This window comes from Populus trichocarpa, chromosome 8, assembly GCF_000002775.5.
Source record: "Populus trichocarpa isolate Nisqually-1 chromosome 8, P.trichocarpa_v4.1, whole genome shotgun sequence".
Classification (NCBI taxonomy): domain Eukaryota; kingdom Viridiplantae; phylum Streptophyta; class Magnoliopsida; order Malpighiales; family Salicaceae; genus Populus; species Populus trichocarpa.
Window position 1 is genome coordinate 4,155,625 of NC_037292.2, and position 21,676 is coordinate 4,177,300.

The 21,676-nt window shown below is 36.4% G+C and overlaps 3 protein-coding genes and 2 long non-coding RNA genes across 6 annotated transcripts; 2 read left to right on the forward strand and 3 right to left on the reverse strand.

Annotated features, from left to right (window-relative positions):
- Positions 1-1,043: 1,043 nt before the first annotated feature.
- LOC7494497 (putative serine/threonine-protein kinase-like protein CCR3) lies at positions 1,044-3,893 on the reverse strand. Its single transcript, XM_024606500.2, has one exon. It carries the CDS (start codon positions 3,702-3,704, stop codon positions 1,266-1,268), a length of 2,439 nt encoding a protein of 812 aa, XP_024462268.1. The 5' UTR covers positions 3,705-3,893; the 3' UTR covers positions 1,044-1,265.
- A 5,913-nt stretch (positions 3,894-9,806) lies between these two features.
- Positions 9,807-13,860, reverse strand: LOC7488022 (uncharacterized). Its single transcript, XM_024607837.2, has 6 exons — positions 13,286-13,860; positions 12,159-12,287; positions 11,962-12,082; positions 11,761-11,842; positions 10,387-10,540; positions 9,807-10,289 (listed from the first exon to the last, which is right to left on the reverse strand). Exons 1-6 carry the CDS (start codon positions 13,553-13,555, stop codon positions 10,158-10,160), a joined length of 888 nt encoding a protein of 295 aa, XP_024463605.2. The 5' UTR covers positions 13,556-13,860; the 3' UTR covers positions 9,807-10,157.
- A 599-nt stretch (positions 13,861-14,459) lies between these two features.
- LOC18101416 (uncharacterized) lies at positions 14,460-15,582 on the forward strand. Its single transcript, XR_002983264.2, has 3 exons — positions 14,460-14,773; positions 15,046-15,118; positions 15,250-15,582. It is a non-coding gene; the product is annotated as an uncharacterized LOC18101416 (long non-coding RNA).
- On the reverse strand, positions 15,436-21,321 carry LOC7488023 (serine/threonine-protein kinase ppk15). 2 transcript variants are annotated; one of them, XM_024606733.2, is made up of 7 exons: positions 20,766-21,321; positions 18,780-19,626; positions 18,095-18,374; positions 17,811-17,918; positions 17,352-17,630; positions 17,073-17,216; positions 15,436-15,895 (listed from the first exon to the last, which is right to left on the reverse strand). In XM_024606733.2, exons 1-7 carry the CDS (start codon positions 21,088-21,090, stop codon positions 15,722-15,724), a joined length of 2,157 nt encoding a protein of 718 aa, XP_024462501.2. In that variant the 5' UTR covers positions 21,091-21,321; the 3' UTR covers positions 15,436-15,721. The 2 variants fall into 2 exon arrangements, with proteins under 2 accessions (XP_024462501.2, XP_024462503.2); XM_024606735.2 differs by lacking the exon at positions 20,766-21,321 and adding an exon at positions 19,830-19,975.
- Positions 18,823-20,203, forward strand: LOC127905633 (uncharacterized). Its single transcript, XR_008059849.1, has 2 exons — positions 18,823-18,968; positions 19,357-20,203. It is a non-coding gene; the product is annotated as an uncharacterized LOC127905633 (long non-coding RNA).
- Positions 21,322-21,676: the final 355 nt, after the last annotated feature.

A 21,676-nucleotide genomic window follows, 5' to 3' on the forward strand; every position in this document is an offset into this window, starting at 1 on the left:
AAAAATTTGTGAAAACTGTAGTCTTTGTCGAATGTATTTCATACGTGATGAAATTTTAAATAGTTTAATGAAACAATAAAAAATATTTTTTAAAATTATTTTACAACCTCAATTAGCATTATTAACCAAATACATTAAACTACTTTTTACTCAATCTCAATTTTAACCATAGTTTTAACCAAACATATATTTTTTCAAACCAACCTCAACTAAAAGTATTTTTTATAAAATAATTTTTTTAAATCACAACCACAACCGCAGCCGCAATACCATTAACAACAATATAAAAAAAAAATTATTTCATCCAAAAAAATTTCAAAATATATTATTCTTTAAAAAATTTAAAATTACTATGATAATTTTACAAAAAGTCGCAGAACAAAGCCCTATCCTATTGACTCCTTTTGTTAATTGAATTTTCAAAGTCAAATTCATGGAGTACCAAACGATAACTCGAAGCAATGTGCCAAGGTCCAGAAATAGGACCACATTTTGCTTCTGCTTCTTGCCCTTTTCAGGGATGGACCCATACCAGAAATTCTGCTTCGGAAAGAGTTCTGATAGCGGTGGTCGGTGTAGGCAAGTACACAGTGAAAAGCATCGTCGCCTATTTTGGTGCCACATGTACAGGCCCATATGCCTAATTTTGTCAACTTTATGTCCTTTCCTAACATCACATCGCAAATAGACAAATTGTCATCTGCAACTTTTTTTAAGAGAAAGGGTGATCAGTCCATTTTGTCAACGAGAAAACTGGGTGAACTCTTCCGACTACACCGTGTTTGTTAGTGTTTAAAATACTGTTTCTTAAAAATTTAATTTTTTTATTTAAAATTATATTTTTATGTTTTTTAAATTGTCTTAAGGTATTAATATAAAAAATAAAATTTTAAAAAAATATTATTTTAATTTATTTTTAAATAAAAAACACTTGAAACTATTGCTGTAATGCCAGACATACATGCATCCTACTTCGACAAAAGGAAAAATAAGCAAAGGGGCTTCTGTTTAACAATCTTAAACTATTAAGAAGAAAAGGAATATTCTCCATAAAAATAAATCATGTAATCATTCTCCTTGCGGTCAGTGTTCACAAAACCCTACATTACAGCTCGATTGTTGATAAATACTCCTAATTCCTCTGCAATTGAAAAGGAAAAAAAAAAAAGGAAAGGAAAAATCCTATTCTTTACAGTAGCCCAAATGTATACCCAATTAAATTATCCAAAAAAATATTTGTTCTTCTGGGTTTGAAAATTGAAATTTCAATCTGAAACAATTGATATTCTACCACTAGAGATGCTGCCATGGCTACTACCATCACAGAGGGACAAGGCTCGCTCCAAGTTAGCAACAATGTCTGTCATAGTTGGCCTATCTTTCCCTTCCAAATTCACACAATGCATTGCAGTGTATCCCACCAGCTCCACTGCTTCTGCTTCATTAAGCTCCGGCGGTCCAACCCTGGGATCCAAAATCTTACCCAATTCATTAACCATAAGTTTAGGCACCGCAAAATCCACTATACTTGTTGGTGTGCCTCCATTATCATCACCCTTGAAAATGGCTCTTTTTCCAGTCAGGAGTTCTAATAATACCACACCAAGGCCATAGACATCACTCTTTGCAGTTAATACATTTAGGCCATAGTACTCAGGATCAATGTACCCAACTGTTCCTGCTGCCTTTGTTGGTCTGTAATTGTAATCCTGTTCTGATTCAGGACCCATCAATGACAACCCAAAATCAGAAACTCTTGCTGTCCAATTCGCATCGAGTAATATATTTGACGACTTGATGTCTCTGTGAATTATTGGTGGGACCGCATAGTTGTGAAGATATTCAATTCCTCTAGCAGCATCAAGTGCAATCTTGATCCTCATTTTCCATGAATTTATCACACTGCTACTCTTTTCAATGTTGTTCTTGTCATGTAAATGGTCATAAAGAGCTCCATTCTTCATGTAATCATAAACTAGAAGCCTCTCATCTCCATCTTCACAATACCCAGCAAGCCTTACCAGATGTTTGTGGTGAAGCCTTGACAAGAACGCCAATTCTGATTCAAAAGCACTCTCTTTCTCTTGAAACTTCTTCATCTTCTGGCCTGTTTCCCCTCTCTTAATCGCCACTTCGCGGCCATCTTTCAATTTCCCTCCATAAACAACACCAAAGCTCCCTGCACCAATCTTGTTCTCTACTGAAAAATTGTTGGTAGCAGCAGCAAGTTCAGCCAGACTAAACTCCTCAGCTCTATCCCCATGCTTTGATGACGTTCCACTCCTCTGACGCCTCATCACCCTTGAGCTCTGGCGTCTTATAGTTGATGATCTCGAATTTAAACCACTATTATTTGATGTCACGCCAGCAATGGAAACAGCTCTAGTAATTGTAGGCTGAACTGAATTATGCACTTTCTTCTTACCAAAGCAAACTCCAGTCCACAAGCAATAAATAATCGTGCAAATTCCGGCAAACCCCCCTACTGATCCAACAATAGCAAATGCCAATAACCCTGTTGTCAATTTATTGGACGGAGATGACTTTGGCACTATCGACGGGGGTGGTGCTGATGGCAATGACGTCGGAGCCAACGGTGTTAATATCGAAGCATTGGGACCACAAGGCTTGCAAATGTTCCCTGAACCAGAACACAACTTCTCAGATCGCGGATACAAACCGCATTCACTACAAGAAGATTGCACACATGGCCCTGGTAAAACCTCGCCCAACGGAAGCCGAGTCCCTGAAGCATTAGGCCACCCTGGTCCCCAACACATAATCGAAAAATCACGCGAAACCAATCCACAGCTAAAATTAGAACCTGAAACAATAGACTCAAAGAAAACACCCTGAATCTCACTCACATTATATTCACCACCACCTCCCCAACAAACAACAGATCCATTATTCCTTCGAATCGCACAGCTATGACTAGCCCCAAGAGCCAACTGCGAATATTCCAATGCATTATTTGAAGGGACATTCAATTGACCAAATCTATTATCCCCTTTGCACACCAAAACGCCACTAGAATTGACACCACAAACATGTAAACCACCCACTTCAAGATTCCAAATTATCATATCGGCAAAACCAAGTTCAATCTCTCTTGCAATTGCATTATTACCCCAACACTTAATTCTGTTATTTTCCATTAAAATCCCACATGAGAAGCCAGACCCACTTGAAATTGACTTAAATTTATCGCCTTCGCTTGGTGATTGTTTACTTGCATTACCATCTCCCCTCCAACACCTAACGGTCCCAGTTTTGTTGACACTCGATGTGTCATTAACAATTGCACACACTTGATTATCACCAACAGAGAGGTTTTGTAGAAGGGCGGTGTTGTTAACATAGACTCTTCGAGATTCAAAAAAGGAATTCGTTGTGTCCCAGCATAAGAAAGCATAGCCCCCAGAACGTAGACCGCAGAAGAAGGTGGAGCCGCCGGAGATGGCGGAGAAGGAGACGTTAGGTTGGACGGTAATGATTTCGGCGATGGGGGTTCGTCTATAGCAGGTAATACTTTGGGATGGTTGGGAGGCGGCGACGCCACAGACGGTGGAGGTGGCGGAGATGACCGCGAGGGTGGAGCCGGAGCCCAAGGCATGGGTTAGAAATGGAGATGATAAGATGAAGGAGAGAAGTGACAGGGTGGTGACGGAGAGGACAGCGGAGGAGAGGTGTAGTTTCGTCATGTACAGAAGTGGAGATTTCCGGTGGTGGTAGAGGATGTGGGTGACGGGTGACGGGTAGGCTTCATTGGTAGAGAGAGAGCGGAGATTTTAAGGTACTGAATGTCTATCAGTTTTTATTGTTTTTATTGCGTTTGAAATTAATAAGAGAATGAAAAGCTCGTAGAAGTTCTAATAAACAGTCTTGTGTGGCTCATAGAGAGGGGGAGAGAGTTGGGGGGGTTTAAGTTCTAATAAACAGTCTTGTGTGCAGGAGGTTACATGGCTTTTTCAGCTCGTTTGAGTTTTTTATTTTCTTGACTGTTAAGAGTTTTTGTTTCTAAGGATGTGTTTGGAAAGTTTTTTTTAAAAAAGGTAAATGATAATTTTTCTTTAGAGTGGACAGTTTGATTTGGGGGTTCGACTAACCTCATATGTGTTTATTTTAAAAACGAGTCATTAAATGTTTTTAATTCCATCATGCTATCTGTTACTATTTCAAGCATAGTATTGGACTTAAAACGTGTTCCGATTTCTTTATTCATGTTATCATTCTTCCATCCAGATTTTTTTATTATTATTAAAATAGATGTCCAAATCATCTTGCACGTATCTCGATTAATTCCAAAGTTAACAACTATGTAAGTCTCCAGTAACCATCATATTAGCAATTACAGAGATCGAACCTAAAACCATAGAGGAAGCAAACCCCTTGGTCCAAAACTCTTATCATTGAACCACCCACTATATAGTTTCATCCCAAACATTTTATTTTTATAACCAAACAACACCTTAGTACTAGCATCTTGAAAAAATTATTAATTTTCATTAAAATCACTTTGAAAAAAAATATAGTTTTAATTAATGTGCAAGTTAATAAAAAAATACCCCTTATAGTTGAGTTAATAAAAAAATCATATCATTTTGATGAGATAATTTTCCTCAATCTACAAAATTGAAACGAAAATCAAAATGGTTTCTTCTTTGAATGCATATTGGTTATCAAATTCGATTGTTTGATTGAATAGATTTCTTAATATCATTTAAATTTAAAGAGAGAGATATTCTTGATCTAGTGGGTAAATAAGAAGCTAGGGGTAATCATTTTTTGTTCGGTTCGGTTCGGTGTGGTTTTTATCAAAAAAAATATAATCAAATTGAATTTTTTTTATATAAAAAAAACCGAAACTGGTTCAACCGACCGGTTTTGATTCAGTTTTTTAGGAAAAAAACCGGTTCAAACCGGTTTGACTCGATTTTTTCCAGTTTTGCTTTTTTTAGCGGTTTTTTTTGTTTGGGTTCGGTTCGGTTTTTTCAGTTTCAGGCTTATAAAACCGAAACCGAACCGGTTAGTTTTTTTTAAATTTTAATTGGTGTTTTTTTACGATTATTTTTTTTTCGGTTTTCTCAGTTTAATCGGTATTTTAGTTTTTTTCTCACTCCTGTAAGCAACTCTTTAATTCCATATCAATATCTAGATCCAATCTCAATATTAGGCTAGAATATGTGTTTTCCTATGAAGTTTTTAAAATCAAGAATTAATTGTTATGTATTTAACTTAGTCGATGAGATGAATTGATTTTAAAATGTTATGTATTAATTGCTATCTCAATTTCATAACTATTTTAAAATCCATATCAGAGTATTGTATTTTTTTCAGTTTTTGAGGGCAAGTTAAGTTCAAATCCTGCAATTTCCCAACACTTAAAGCCACAAAGATGCTTTGTTATCTATCCATTAAATGAAAAAAAATTACAAGGGCACTTTTTTCCAAGGAAACGCAGGACCACACTTATAATTATGATGATATGATCGTTCTCGTTTGTTTCGTGTTTGTTTTTATATTTTAAAAATATTTTTAAAAAAATTTAAATGTTTTTTAATTTTTTTCTTTACTTTAAATTAATATTTTTTTTTCGTGTTTTCAGATCATTTTGATGCAAAGATATCAAAAATAATTTTTAAAATAAAAAAATATTATTTTGATACATTTTCAAGTAAAAAATACTTTAAAAAACAATCATAAGGAATAGGTGAAGTACAATTTGCCATCTTTTTTTATTATTATTATTAATATAAGTGTCCGGGCCAGCTTGCACGCACCTCGACTAATCCCACGGGTCTTGAAGTTAACGACCATGTAAGCCTCTAGTGACCATCATATGAGCAACTACAAGGCTCGAACCTGAAATCACAAAAAAAACAAACCCCTTAATCACAACCTCTTATCATTAGACCACCATCTAAATAGTTATAATTATCTTTGATGGCCCAAGAACTTGTTGTTCGCTTTAGAGAGCGAAGCACATGCACCATGCTCGAATGAAAAAAAAAAAAGGGAAATAAATAAATAAAGAAACACGTAAGCAATGCAAAGGCAAAGTGTTTTACGAAACATACAGATGGCAATTCTTGACCACGAAGGCTGCAAATCAAATATGGAATCTATTCAAAAAGTAGACGTATCATTTCGAGTTTTATTTTACATGGAAATTATTATTTTTGAAGAGGTTAATCGTCACTGATTAGAAGGAATAATCCGTAAATCTTATATTCAAGATTTGATGTAATCTAACTGGGTCATATAGCATGAGTTTCACGACTGGCTTGCTTGATTTGAGAGAGAGAGAAGGGAAGAAAATGAAAGCAAAGAGTGAAATATGGATGGGTTTTTTTGTTCTTCGGTAAATTTGTTAACTTGCCTCTCTAGGTTTCTTTTTTCCTTTTTATTGCAGATCCAAACACGTCTGACAGAGACTCATGAGAATTAGGAGTTGCATAGATGATCTTGCATGCGCAGTTCTTCATTTTTAAATGCTGTCTACAAAATATAACATCTTCCGAGCAAATCCTTGACATGGTCAACTCAATCTGTGGATTAGCCCGCTGAAAACTACTTCAATCTGACATGCTTGACTGTTCTCTTAAAAAGGTGATGTCTGTTTCGTATAAACAGATAAAATATTGATGCAATGTAAAAATAAGATTCAAGCGATGAACCAGGCAAATTTGAACCACGGAATACTACTCAACGTTTTCAATCTAGTCATGATACTATGTGCAAAGCTCTACCATATATTTAATTTGGGGTTGGTGGTCTTTGAAAACGTAACACCTTGATAAATAATATTCCTGAATCCTTACTTTCCAGAACTTGTATTGATTTCACACTCTAATCATTGCAACTTTGCAACAAATTTAAGGTTCGAGACTTGACCGATTTAGGTTAAATTAGGTAGGTCAACTTATTCGAGGGGTGGAAGATTCTGTCTTTGTTTTTGTGATAAATGCTGTGTTTTGACCACAGCAAAAGCCCGGCATTAGTAAAAAAAAAAAAAGTTCAATGTAGTCATTCTTCTCTCTACTGTTACAACTTTTCAGGTGACCGTAGTTAATTATATAATAATGGGTAGTGTGGTTATGATTATTTTTTAAAGTATTTTTATTTGAAAATTTATTGAAATAATATATTTTTTATTTTTTAAAATTAATTTTTTATATCAAATAATATGAAAATATTAAAAAAATAAAATAAAATAAACACTACCTTGTTTTTGCCCTGTGGGGCAGTTAAAACATTCAATTACCTTCCGTGTTCAGACAACCAATTGAATTGTTGGTTTGTATAATTTGCTATCTCAAAATGTAAAATTATCATAATTAAATAAACCTGAAATAATCACTTACCATCCCTCTCTAATTAGTAATGTTTTCTTACTGAGAAACTCTCCAATTAGCGATACTGTTCTCTCGTGATGTTTTGCTGGTATAAAATAGGGGTGATTATTTTTTATTCGGTTTGGTTTTTATCAAAAAAAAATAATCAAACCAAAAATTGTTTTTTTAAAAAAAACCGAAACCGAACCAAAACCGGTTCAAACCAACCGGTTTCGGTTCGGTTCGGTTTTTTAGGACAAAAACCGATTTGGCTTGATTTTTTCGGTTTGACTCGGTTTTTTTCTGGTTTGGCTTGGTTTTTTCCCGGTTTTTTTTTGTTTGGGTTCGGTTCGGTTTTTTCGGTTTCAGGCTTATAAAACCGAAACCAAACCGGTCGTTTTTTTAAAATTTTAATCGGTTTTTTTCACGAATCAGTTTTTTTGGTTATTTTTTTTTATTTTCTCGATTTTTTAATTTTTTACTCAACCCCTAATATAAAATAGAGAAGCTTTCGCTCACATAATTACGTTTCCATGGAAGCCTTTGACCAAGTATTATTGTCCATGATGTTACGATCTGCCCTTCCCAATCTCATAATATCATCAACAAGGATTTAATTCAGAAATGCTTGATCCTTTTCTTTTCTTTTCTTGAAAAGTTAAACACATGATTCCAATACATAATAACTTCCACCTCTAAACAAAATCAAAGTCAAAACGCAAAATCTCTTCCCCGTATACGATGCATGTAGGATTCAATTTGTATCAGGAAAATCTGGAGGATAGCGCTGTAATCATTCCATAGATTCTGGAATCAAATCCAATTAAATGAGCAAAAGGCACTGATTAACCTGGCATGTGATCCTTACTTCCATTTTATAATGCGTTACTGGCTCCTGCTAAGGGAATCTGAAGAACAGCTCGTATTGATAAACACATGTCAGCAACTCCGAGTGACACATAAATTAGGTAAAGGCACATGGTCAAACCAGGGTGTTGTACATGTAAAGAAAGCCATGATTGAAGAATGATTCTTTAGGTAAAGTAAACGCTTGAAGCATCCTTTACAATCAAAGCTTGATTGTTATGGCGTATAATAATTTACAGGAAAATAATTCTTTAGGGAAAGTAAACGCTTGAAGCATCCTTTACAATCAAAAGCTTAATTGTTATTGCGTATAATAATTTACAGGTTTTTACAATTATGTAGTTCTGTCTTTCTTGCAATTAACGCCCATGTTTGATAATTAAGTCATTCTTTTTAGAATGATTACCAGGTATACTGACTGGAACTGGACTGAACATAACATTTTCAGGATGACTCAACATTATGCACCTTCCTATTTATATAGCCGCCAAGCTAGTGAAAGCTGTCCTGTATTCATCATAAGGTGGCAAAAATAAACCGAGAAGAATCGTAAAGTGAAGAATACCCTTTTAACTAGCTTATTTGAATGATTAATCTGATCCTGAAATATGACGGAATCAAGCACGTCACTGCTGAAGTTAGCATTGCTGCCTAAACTCCAGGTCGTCAAGATTCTTGAACTTGAGCAATTATTTAAAATATCAATCAGTATAATTAAAATATCCAACACATTATCTGTTGGATTTCAATATATATATATATATATGGGAAAGAAAAGGTGGAAAGATGGTCACCCTTGAGAATGAAAAAGTGAGTGCTCTCTATAACCGTATATAGAAGTTGTAGGTTGGTTTTGCTAATCCATATATAAACTTGAGGAACATGCAAACCTGTGAAAGCGGTCAAGTTCCTAACATCATGTCGGAGTGCTACTTGATCCATAATTATTATATCAAAGCTAAGTCATCGGCCAGGCAAAGTCGCCGCCGCCCATGTGCCAATGCGGGGTCTTCCTTCTATGCTGCGTTACTGCACTGCCAGACAATTTCTAGTGGTACACGAGATCACTCTATCAAACCTGGCAAAGGGAATATGGCACAAGTTCATATTGATATCCCATTAAAGAATTGTTGGGAAATTTACCTTCTTAGGACTGCTGGAGAGTACAAGGCAAATTTTAGGCAAGAAATTCTTCTACCAAATTAGCCCCCGTAAGAACTACGTAAACCAGGTCCACAAGATCCAAAACAAAGGAGCAGGAGGGGATAGCCATGCTTCTTGACGGTCTGAAAGGGTTGATCCACGGCCAGTAGGGTAGAAAAATGGAAGCATCTCGGCACCGAAAAAAAAAAGGAGGACCAGTACAAAATAGCATTATCTGCTTAATTAGTTTGGCCAGTGCAATTAATGTGCAGACGTCAAACAAGACCGGTCTTTCTTCTCTTTTGATATTTTTCATTCCAGGAAAATGTCCAGCAATTTAATTTCTCCGAAGCTCATCATAACTATCCTCCTATTATTAATTAAAAGCACAAATCCACGTGACATGGAACATTCAAGCAATAAACACTCCTTATAAACCAGCCACACTGCCACTGAGACTAACGAGTAAACTAACAACCTTTGTTAACGAGGAGCAGATATACAGAAGTCTAAAAGATACATAAACAATCAAGCAGACTGCAAGGTGCAAACATATAAACACAGTTACAACAAGAATCGGAGTATAAACAAATCTACAGACATAAATGTTGTACCTATTTGACCAATAAAAGCAGCAGATAAATCCTTTTTCTGAAGCTGTGTTACTTCAGCTTTCATCAATGCCTCTGCAGGAGAAATTAATGCTATACAAAATCCATTGCTCCTACAATAAGTTGCTGCCTTTGAATGAAGTAACTGTGGATGGTACAAAGGAGGGCTGCTTCCAGTTGCAGATGATCTTTTATCCTGCTACGTCCAACCAGAAGCAGGGATTCCCTGCTTCTGAAACCATTCAAGCATGTGGAATCTTTCAGAGAGTACAGGTCTCACATCGTTCTGCTGAGAGAGGTGCTTGAGGAGTGGAAGAAGCACATCCAGAAGCTGAACAGCCCATAAATATGGATAGAGAGGTGGTTGAGTAAATGAACAAACAAGATTGGGGAATAATTATGAATTTAAGTAATTTAGATATTCCTACCTGTGTATCATGTGGTTGTCCTGCAGAAAATGGAACGCATGGAATTCCATTCAGTGGTTGCAACAAGAAACTGAATGGATTGTTGTCAACAATAACAACCCGGCATGGATCATTTGATATGCAGGAGAGATCTTTCACATGCTCCTGATACTCCCTGTTCAGTGGTCACATACAGCATGAAAGGTTTTCAAAACTAAAAAATGAATCTTAAGCGTAAGGATACAAGAGAAGTTAATTCCTTCATTTAGAAATAAATCAACTATACAAAGTATCTGCATTTGCTTAACTTAATCACAGAAGCATACTGCGTCATTATCAGGAATTGACATCTTTATCATCAAAATTTCACATCCACTCAAAACTAGAAAGATGAGTTTGAAGCACTAAAAGTGAGTGGCATAAAGCACTCATGAAGAATTGGAACACATTATTAAAACCAAGCAAATCCATTGCAGTTAATAAATAAATACAGTCATTATGATGGGGGTGGGGGTGGTTTAAATATGAAATCATTAGCACCATTACACAGGCAATTATCGGGAGCATAAACAATCTAGTTTCTGTAAAAAGAAAAACGAACTAAACTCAAAATTCAACATAGTGATAGCCCCAGTCTAATCAAGATTGTCTAGAATGTGTCTTCTGAAGCGAGCATGAACTTAATTTCTATAGAATATGTAAAACCTTGTTTTGAACGTTGAGAAAAATTCCAGCATTAAATATGTAACTCTTTAGCTTGCGTGAGGTAAATGATATTTAATCTTGTAAGAAATTTTCAAGAATTAGCTTTACCATGTATAACTCTTATTCACAGACAGATACATCAAATGATTGCATAGAATTTACTTAACATGAAATCATAGTAACTTAAGTCGACCTGCTAAATGTAAAATCTGCACGATCATACCTAATTCATTTCATAATATCAGTTTTTTCTGTAAAGTATAGAGACCATTCACACCATATATTGTTACTCTAGCATAATAAGCATCCAGAAAAAAACATATAGAGAAACTCTAATATCCAAGACTGTCAGAAAAAAGATTTCTTCCAAAATATTATAAGAGTTTTAACTGTTTCCAATAAAATCACTTAAGCAATGTGTGATGGTCATAACTTATGTCCAATTCAAAAGATGTGCGCATACTTCATGGTAGAATATTGTTAACTGGTGTATATATGCTTGTGTATTCGGCAAACTAAAAGGACAAGAACACAAGTTCCACTTGTCCTTTTGAGAAGCCTTTTTATCTAGAGAAGTAAATATCCTAAATTTCAAATAACTAGTGTGCTATCAGCAGTTACAAACTCAAGGAAGGAAAGACATAATGTAAGAAAGACCAGAAAAATATGAATACAACAACTCGTGCTTACGTGCTAGTTGTTGAAGGCCGATAAAGACGTAGACTAAATCGATTTTCTGTATCTATTCTGTCAACAAGTGGTCTGGCATAACCTGCAAATATTCAAAGGTGGTATTTCGAACTCGCTAAGAAAATAATAATAAAGGTGGAAGAGCTAATAGCCGATACAGTAAGTATAGCAGCCAGATGTATGGTGAAGTAAATATCAGACCTTCAAGGCCAGCTGTAAATAGCACAAGCTCTGCAAATTCACTGAGTTGTTTTAGGAATTCATCCAACCCTGGACGCTCAAATACCGTAACATAATTGATCTTAAGTTTCCCTTCGCATTCCTTCAAATCCCAACATACTCAAGTCAAAATAGTCTAACTTAAATAATTTTACTTAAAATGACTTGCATATAAGAACCTTGTCTGAAGATACACATTCCAGCTCAAACCACTTCAATCCAGCTTCCATTGCTTGATTGCACAGAAGCGCTGGCAAACTAGATGTCTCATAAGCACATACTAGAGTTTCATCCAAGTCAAGAACCACCTGCAGTACATATTCTGGAGTCAATGTCATGTTGAATTACTGTTTTTAAAGAAGCAGCAAGAGAGAAGATAGAGAAAAACCCTGCTAAACACCTTTCGCACAATGATTTTACAGATTATAAAGTTAAATACCCAAGACCAACAACACATATCAATGCATAACCTCAGAATTTTAAACCCTCTCGGCACATTACCATACAAAAAATCAATAGTGGGATTTCACAGCAGTAATTAACTAACTCACGTACCGAGTGACAAAATCAAAGCTTGGAACCCAAAAAAGTAATCCTTTTATAACTTCAAATGTTCAAGATTTAATGGAAGATGTAAGAAAACCATAAATAAATATCAGAAACATAACCTACATAAAATATCCAAAATACAAGAAAGCTTAGAGTATTACGAGCACGAAAACATATCATTTACAATGGGAAAACATAAGACACAAAAATAATCTAAAGCATCTTTAAAGCGCACTTTATCCAGGGGAATTTATTAAATTCCTGATGTATCAGGTTGATGTATTGGGTCCCGAGGAGGGGACTTGGTCTCGGTTAGCATGCAAGCTGACCTGAAGATACCCCTTATCATTGAATAAAAACAAGAAAGCACACTTTATTATCACATAGAAAATTTTTTTAAAAAAATTTTATAGATTTAGCTCGTAAATATGATTTCTCAAATTGTTAAATCCACACCAACGTGCAACACTCCTCTAAATAGTACTAGTAATAGTTCATGAAAGCTAAAACTAGAATTTCCCAATCTATTACTATTGACTACTAATTCTAGTAACTAACATCTTAATTTGGCCTTAACTCTCCATATCTATCTACGTCATAAAATACATAACCTGGCAAACACAAAAATCATAAACCTCTTGAAAAAATAACTCATCCTTTTATTATTATTATTATTATTATTATATGCATAAATCAGAACACATACAGAACCTTCTTTGAGAGCAACTATCATAACCAGAGAAAATCGATATCATACGGTGAGTTTCTGGATAGGCTCGTTGGCGGAAATGGCGTCGGTGCCGGCGGGGATCTCGACTGTTGCGGGAGGAGGATCGGTGGTCTCAGGCAACTCGCCAAGAGGCAAGGGCTTGAAAGTATGAGAAGGAGTAGAGAGAGATCGAGGTCCAACGGCTCTAAGGATCTGTAAAAAGATCTGGAAGAAGAAAGCAAGCCAGTTCCACAGTGCCCTCCATAACTGAATTGACCGTGGTGAGTAAACCACCTCGGGATGAGTCAGCTCAGCCATATAGTATGATCAAGAACTGGTTCGATGGCGGTGATGGTTTATAACTTAACTTATCAAGAGCGAGAGAGAGCGAGGCAGTGAGATTGTTTCCTTAAAAAAAAACTTGATTTGCTGAGTGTTATGTTTGTTTTATTATAAAATTCCGTGCTTTTAGGACGGGCGACGGTGAAGAGGAGAGATGACATGGCTGTTGTGGTCATCGAGGTGAGTGTGTGATTATTCTTCGATTTGATCAAAGTATAGAAAGAGGAAGGATGTAAATCACATCACAACTAAATCGGTGATTTTTCAAACATGCATTCGGTGCCCCCTCTTACTTCCGTGTTGATTTGAAATCCTTGTAAGATTCTGAGCTTTTATTCCTAATAAAGAAAAGTAAATTCGGTGCGTGACATGGACATGACTTTTTTTGTTTTCCACTATTTAATTTCTTTTTTAAAATCAATCAAGATAAATAAATAAATAAAAAACCAAGATAATAGATGCAGTAAGAATGCCAAATGTAAAATTATCGAGGATAAAAGGTACAAAAAAAAAAGTCAGAATGAAAAAAGAAGGGAAGAATACACAAAAGACAAAAAGGGATATTTTTTTAACAATTAATAATTAAAATAATATCAATTTGCTTCTTGATTCGTGAGTCCGGTCAGAAAAAAGAGCATGCCCGCATTATCATTTTAGATTTATGTGGAATGGATATGCGGATGATGCAAAAATGTGGGTCCCGGTAACAGGGGCCCAGAACAACCCAGCCATCACACGTCTCTCACGTGGAATGGATAAGCGGATGATTGCAAAACGTTGACCTGGAATATGATATAATATCGTTAGAAATGTTATTTGGATCCCGGTAAAAGAGTTAGCACAAAACAAATATATATTATCGTGAAATGCAACGTGATTGGTCAGATGGGGTTGCACGCGTAGGCAGTTAGCGTGTGTGTGTACCAAAATAGAGAGAATTTGAGAAAAGGAAAGATAGAGAGCAAGAGGAGTTTTTTATTATTATTATTTCTACCACCAGCAGCTGCTGCTGATCATTCTTAAAATTAGGGCCAGATTGGGTGAACTCACGCCTACCCAAAACCAGATACAATCCACTTTCCTTTTTGAGCTGTGGATTGAGCAACCTCAGCTGGGATCTGATCACCTGCGGTGGCTAAATTGCTGGCGATGGCAGCCTATCCTATGTCTTCGAAGGATAGACACTGGACAGTGGTACAGCTGAAATTTTATAATTTAAGATTTCAATACCCTTTTAATATATATTTGATACTGCAGCAGTACATGTGAATAAAAATTGGTATGATTCACGAAGATGTTGATCTTCCTTCGGGTAGTGGATATGAAAATTTGTTTTTACCCTTTTCATGCAAGCTTCATTTCTGAGAAATTGCTGAACTTTTACACGTGTTTTCTTGTTCTGTTGTTTCATAATTTCTAATTCAGTCGCAATGCGTGTTGATTAAGTTATTCAACTTCTTGGCCAGATTGGATGATCAATCAAGATTTGGTTAGGTAGGAGTGCTTACGACATCTTGCAATCCCTCCAAACACTACAAGGTATCCATGACCTCAACTCCAAATAGTTTTGATGCCTGCATGGGAAAGACAAGCGATCAGGTCTAGGGTTTTCCTTTTCTGTAGGAAAAATACACTAATCACTTGCCATTAATTTCTATGTTGACACCCAGATAACAACAACAGCTTCTTGGATTCTTGTTCGTAATTTCATGCTGTTTGTCACTGGTTATAAATCCACAAACAGCCCACCTTCCTGTACTCGATGCAGCCCGCATCGACTTTTGCCTGTGTTCGGGACTGGAATATAGTGGATTTATGTGGCGTATTGAAGGCGCTCCGCATTCATTGACAACAAGTATCCAAATCATTGTGTTGGTGATTTTATTACTGTCCTTCTGTTCCCAATCAAATGATACTTACAAAGCCCCACCAAGTGAAGGAAGAAAAGAAAATGCAAGAAAACTTCCTGTACAAAATAAATATGAGTTCAACAAAAAAAAGAATGCGTGTATATATCTGATGTGGTTGCATATACTGAACCAAAACTGGTACTGGAAGCATGCACTCCAGAGACAAGAAAGAGACACAAATACGTAGCCACGAGTATTGACTCCCGATCCACAACTTCAGTCAGAATCGGACTCAGTATGAATGTGAAAGCCATGGGTGCTCTAGGGCCTCCCTTGCAGTTGGACGCCTCAGGGGGTTGAGCTCAAGCAAGTCTCTCACGAAATCAATGAACCCAACGTCGGAAACTTGTAGATGATGTTCCAGTGAGGATTCCTCAGGAATAAGGTATTCTACTTGATTTGTCTCCTGGACATTGCAAGCCAGGTATGAGTAAATTGGGGCTGGTGAAATCAGTCATCTACTAGTCATGATTGGTAAAAATATATTACATCATCCTTGAATACAACAAAACTTACCTAACAAAAAAAAGTCAATGGTTTGATAGCCGGGTTTTGATGGGTCAGGCTCGGGTATGCGGATCAACCCAAGTTTTTGACCGGGTCGGTCAAGTTTTTTTTATTATTATTTTTTTTTCAACCCGAACCAGTTCAAATCCCGGATCAGCCAAGTCCTAGGTTGACCGCTAAACGAGTCCGACTTTTGAAACTATAGTGTGCCCACCTTGTTAAATACTCAAAGCATAGATATGGAGTAACACACCTCTTGGTCCTTTCTCAAGATAATGCATAAAAAAACACCTAAGTTGAACTCTATTATAACTAAGGGTGTTCATGGATTTAGTTGGATTAAGTTTGAGCTTAAAATTATACCCAACTCAACTTCTAATATTTTATAAATTGTAAACCCAACCCAACCCATTCATCTCTTCTTTTTTTTACCTAGGGGTTAGATATATCAGGTTAAGCTAATTAATTTTTTTATGGTATTGCAGACATTCACGGATTGGACTTATATTGCTAATTTCAATGGATTTAGCTTAATTAGAACCAAGATTTGGGCTCAATAAACTAACTCAAGAATTGTTATAAGTTGTAACAAACAATTTAAGCTTAATATATCAATGAATAAATTGACTAAAATATAAGAACCAATTTAGCTATGATAACCAACAGGGTTGTATTGGATATATGGATTGACCGGGTTTCAAAAATCTCAACCTGTAATATCCATTTCTTATATTTTTTGATCCATTATCATCTATAATATCTATATTATCTGATTTTGACAAATTGAGTTTGGTGATGAACCAGTTTTTTCTTAACACCCCTAATTGTGACTGTTGTGTGGAACTTTCAGAAAGCACCTTTTCCCTCCTTAACTATCATGTGCCTAGAGCAATGTATTTAAAATGAATAACCACAAGTTGATGAATGCAGAGTTTATGAGAATGCAATCTTTCCCTCCCTCCTGAATATTTCTATGCATCTTATGTTCCAAAAACATATTCTGAATGCATAAAGGTAAAAAGTTCAACAGTCTGCTAGTCCTCATCTATTCTCAAACTGAAAGAAATTTGACAAACCTCATTTAAATGATAGAGATCATATTCTTCTGTAAAGTACTTGTGCGTTTCCTGTCCTGTCTCCAGCATCTCTGGATCAAGAGGACCCAGCATGCCAATCATGCGCGTGAGGATCATTACAACTGCATCATTTGGAAAGAGCACCTGACAACCCAGAGCAAATGATATAGGTTACCAGAAAAAATAATCATTGAATGCTCAAGCCATCCACGGGAAGGAATAACTAACAGCAATATCCACTTTAATTTTACTGAATTAAGCAAAGCAAAGCAGACATACTTCCCCAGAGCACAGTTCAGCCAAGATGCAGCCGAGAGACCATAAGTCAATCTTTTGGTCATAGGGGAGACCTAGAATGACTTCAGGGGCTCTATAGGAACGAGATTGTACATATAGGCATAAGTTGTCCGACTTAAAGCAACTGCTTCCAAGATCAATAACCTTTATCTCGCATTTCCTATAACTCTTTATAAGAATGTTTTCGGGCTTTAAATCACAGTGAATAATTCCCAAGTCATGCAAGTATTCTAGTGCCTCCACACACTGACGGGTTATGACCTGTGAGACAAACAACCGATAGCTGACCGTTAATACATATTTCAAACTGTCTGTTGTAGGTCAGTTTATTCGAAGACATTATACTAATTTCTATAACAACTGTGGACCTGGTAAAAGCAAGAGGTCGCACCAATGAATCAGAAGGAATGCCAAAATGGCTCAAGGCTTAACCTAACTAACCTGCAATCTGCTGAGAGTGAAGTAAGCTTCACCACCTGATTCTTGATTAAATTTCTGAAATTCATACAAGTTCGCCTTAAGGAGTTCACAAACGATGAAGAGATGCTCCTGTAAATGTTTATTAATTAGAAAAGGTTAGCAGAGGTTCAAGAATTTGACCAGTAATAGGATGGCATAAAATTCTTGTAACATGCACAAAATAGCATCTATAAAAGGAGAGCAGTTAACGAAACCATGTCAATTTGTTGCAGAAAAATTTAACAATCCATCTTTTTCAGACATACTTGGTGATAGAAGTAGTCATAAAGGCGCAGAATGTGACGTTCATCAGCCGGATCAAGCTTGTTCACTATTTTCAGAAGCTTAATTTCATCTAGACTCTGATCGAAAAAATCTTTGTCATTTTTAATAATCTTCAGGCAAACATCTATTCCTGTATGAAGATCATGTGCCTGAATGACCTTACTGAAAGCAGCTGAACCTAGGTATTCAGTGACATAATATCTGCCTGCAATGACAGTATTTAGCACAATAGGCAGATCCTTGTTTTCCTCGAATCCAGTCCTGCAGATGGCATAAAAAAATGATTACAGTGTTCTAACCATTTAACCTGCATTGCACAAGCATCAGATCTCCATGAAAACAAAGTACTATCAGCAGGATCAATTCCATGACCACAAGACCTACAATAATAGGAGGGAGAATTCTCTATGGAGGCAAGTCTGTGCCTTCTGGTTAAGAATGGGTGGATAAGTTGCTAGCATTGAGAAACTGGTAGGTATTTTTCTCAAGCCATATCAAATCCTACTGATTTAAGACCAGCTGGCTAGGCATTGACACAAAAAGTTGAGCTAATTTGATTATTTCATGCGAGCTCAAACCCAATTTTAAACTATCTTGCTTGATATCCAAGCAAAATTGGAGGCGCAATGTAAGAAAACAGTATAGTTAATGACTGTCTCCAAGAACCTGTTTTTCCTGTGTATAACTCGCAGATTGAAAACTTCATATTCATCCTCCTGGTTATAGTACATCAAAAGTTCGTTAGCATTAACATCTTCTCCACCAATAGCAGCTGCAAGCTCATGGGCTTCTCCATTTACTCCTCCACCATCTCCAACTTCAAAGTCATCAATTCCATTTTCTACAATGCCAGAGGTACTTTTAAACCCTTCAATCCAGTCACTTTTGGAACCTTTTATACCATAGTAGTTAGCATTCTTGTTTTCCATATGCACAGGAACTGTATCATAATCAGTAGGGCTTTCCCCAACTTTTAACTGAAAGTCACCTAAATCAGGTCCCTTGGAGCTCGTATAGATACAGTCAACAGAATTCTTGCCATAAATCCCTCCTGTTTCTGTGAAGAATTTGCAATTGTGGGCTGAACTACCGTCCCTATCAATGTCTCCTTCAAGCTGGTTTTTTTTATCAAAATCATGATGATAATTCATAGATTGAGCCTCGTTTTTATTATTCACAGATGTGACATTGTAAAGACACTGCTTATCCAAGTAATCGATGTTTCCTTGTGTTTCACCTTCAGATTTATCATACAAGCCCAAGGAATTCTCAAATTGCTTCCCAGTCTCAGATGTCATGACAAACTTATCCTCGCTTGGACAGCCAAAGTAGTCTGGGCCATTGAAGCAGGGACTCATGAAGTGCCCTTCCTCTTTCTCATCATACCAATAAGAGTCATTTTGCATATCGAAATCTGGGTAATCACGTGCTGTGCCAAACTGAGAGAGCCTGTCAGATGAAGTTTCTGAATTAGCCTGCGATGTGGAATGAAGTCCATATGGATTTGAGAATTCTGCAGAAATGAAAAGGCATCAGAATGTTCAATTGCCCCACCAGCTAAAATTAATACAACAGCAGCCCACCTACAAGCACAGAGCACAAAAGAATAACCATGGCAAGATACCAGAAACAATGCAGAAATAATTGGAGTATTTTAAAGAGTTTTGTAATTTTGCAAATACAACAAAAGGTATTAGTAATAGTGCAGTTGCTTACTAAGTATCTCGCTTCCATTCTGCATGCAGGCTTCTATAAAATGCATACACCAAAGGATGGTTATGCTATGCAGTGCATTCTCAAACTTGATTCCCAGTGATTAAATGAAGACAGAATCGGTGTCTTGAGTAACATGCTGATTTTCATATTCTGCAGATGAAGTGATGATGGACTATTGATGGGGTTGAAAACAGAGAATATATGATTAGAAATGATGAAGATGAGCCAGTGCGTTAATAAGAACAGTAGAATCTGCAATTTTGCTGAAATTGAGTGTCATTTTAGACATATAATATTTCCAAATTTGACAGAAAAACATTTAAGGAAAGTGAAATATAAGAAAAGGGCGGTTTTGGTGCTCGGAATATATGCTAGCAGAAATGTTACAGGCTATTTTCGAGCTTCAACTGCAATGATGCTCTAGTAAAAGAATCAAATGCATATCAATTTGAAAAAAGCAGCATCTTATACTACCATATATCATCTACCAATCTACCAAAAATAAAATTCCAATCTAACAACATCGCGTGTCCCCTCTGACACAGCTGATTAAATTGGACCAATTCAGAGAAAATAGATTGACCCCTAACCAAAGACGACACAAACAAAACAATAAATTCTTAATCCTAATTTTTTCACGATATATTACAAGATAAAAACGAAGAGTATGTGCCTCATCATAAGCAATATAATTGACCAACAGACTCAGGTCGAGCTTTTGAAATTTATATTAATAGCATAACATAAAACACGACTCGAGATTCTGATCTATTGCGCATTTCTTCATCTTCTACAGGATTTTGCTTTCATTTAAGGATTTCTTACATAATTCCTTGATCAAACAAGAGATTATAATTGAAGAAAAACCGACCAACCAAAAATCAAAATTCAATCAAAATCTACCGGAAAAAAAATCCATCTAGCATCAACCAGTACCTGAAGAGTACACTTCACTAGCACTGGTAGAAGACCCCAAGCTAACAAACTCATCGTCCGACGGAGACCCAGAACTCGATCTCAGCCTCTCAACGGCGCCACCACCTTCTTCCACATCCAGCGGCCGGACACTCGCCGGAACCCTCACGGGTGGCAATACAAACAAGAACTTCTCAAAGTCGAAGGAGCCCAGTTCATTACTTCTCTCGATCATGTCCTCTTTAAGAGCCAACTCTGCGTCCCTTAAACCATTTTTGCGTAGAAAATCCAGCACTGCTTCCACGTCCGGGACTGCTCGTCCTGTTTCTGCTTCTGGTCCCGCCATTAGAGAAAGTCAAAATATCTGAAGCTAAGAAGAAACTCGAGAGCAATGAAAGAGAGGTGCTCGCATGTGAATTAAGTAAATTTGGAGGGTCAAGAGTGGAAAAAAATAAAAACATGTTTTATGCCTTGCATGCCTCTTCTCTTTCTCTCTCTTCTCCGCTTCTTTGTCGCTCCCTGTCTGTTTTGCTGTAAAACTGAAGCTGGGGAGAGGTTGTCCTGTCTTTCTATTACCAACTTTGAAAAGAGGGGTTTTGGGGTTTTTGTAGGTCACGTGTACACGCGGAGAAATCTGGAGCATACACGTGGAGGGTTTTGTGATTTTGATTGTTTCTGGGTCTTTGTTGTTTTGGTAGAATGTCAAGATGGTCGTTCAAGGGGACCATTTCATACCTTTTTTTTTATCTATCTTCGGGAATGTGTGGGTTAATTTTCTTTTTTTCTTTTTTCTTTTTACTTTTTGGTAGGGTGGGGCAATAATTTCATTTTCAGTGTGGGGTGTGATTTGGACATTAATAGAATTTAAATTCTTGGTTTAATGTGATTTCTTCAAGGGTAAATTAAGATAGTAAGTTTTTTTTACCATGATT

What these genes read in the sequence shown, in the direction of transcription:
- LOC7494497 (XM_024606500.2), bottom strand. Translation starts at nt 3,704, where the DNA reads ATGACGAAACTACACCTCTCCTCCGCTGTCCTCTCCGTCACCACCCTG.
- LOC7488022 (XM_024607837.2), bottom strand. Translation starts at nt 13,555, where the DNA reads ATGGCTGAGCTGACTCATCCCGAGGTGGTTTACTCACCACGGTCAATT. An exon ending in AATGTGTATCTTCAGACAAG is followed by an intron (nt 12,083 to 12,158) that starts GTTCTTATATGC and finishes TGGGATTTGAAG; the next exon opens with GAATGCGAAGGGAAACTTAA. An exon ending in ATTTACAGCTGGCCTTGAAG is followed by an intron (nt 11,843 to 11,961) that starts GTCTGATATTTA and finishes GAATATTTGCAG; the next exon opens with GTTATGCCAGACCACTTGTT.
- LOC7488023 (XM_024606733.2), bottom strand. Translation starts at nt 21,090, where the DNA reads ATGGCGGGACCAGAAGCAGAAACAGGACGAGCAGTCCCGGACGTGGAA. An exon ending in TAGTGAAGTGTACTCTTCAG is followed by an intron (nt 19,627 to 20,765) that starts GTACTGGTTGAT and finishes TCATTTCTGCAG; the next exon opens with AATTCTCAAATCCATATGGA. An exon ending in GTTATACACAGGAAAAACAG is followed by an intron (nt 18,375 to 18,779) that starts GTTCTTGGAGAC and finishes TGCCATCTGCAG; the next exon opens with GACTGGATTCGAGGAAAACA.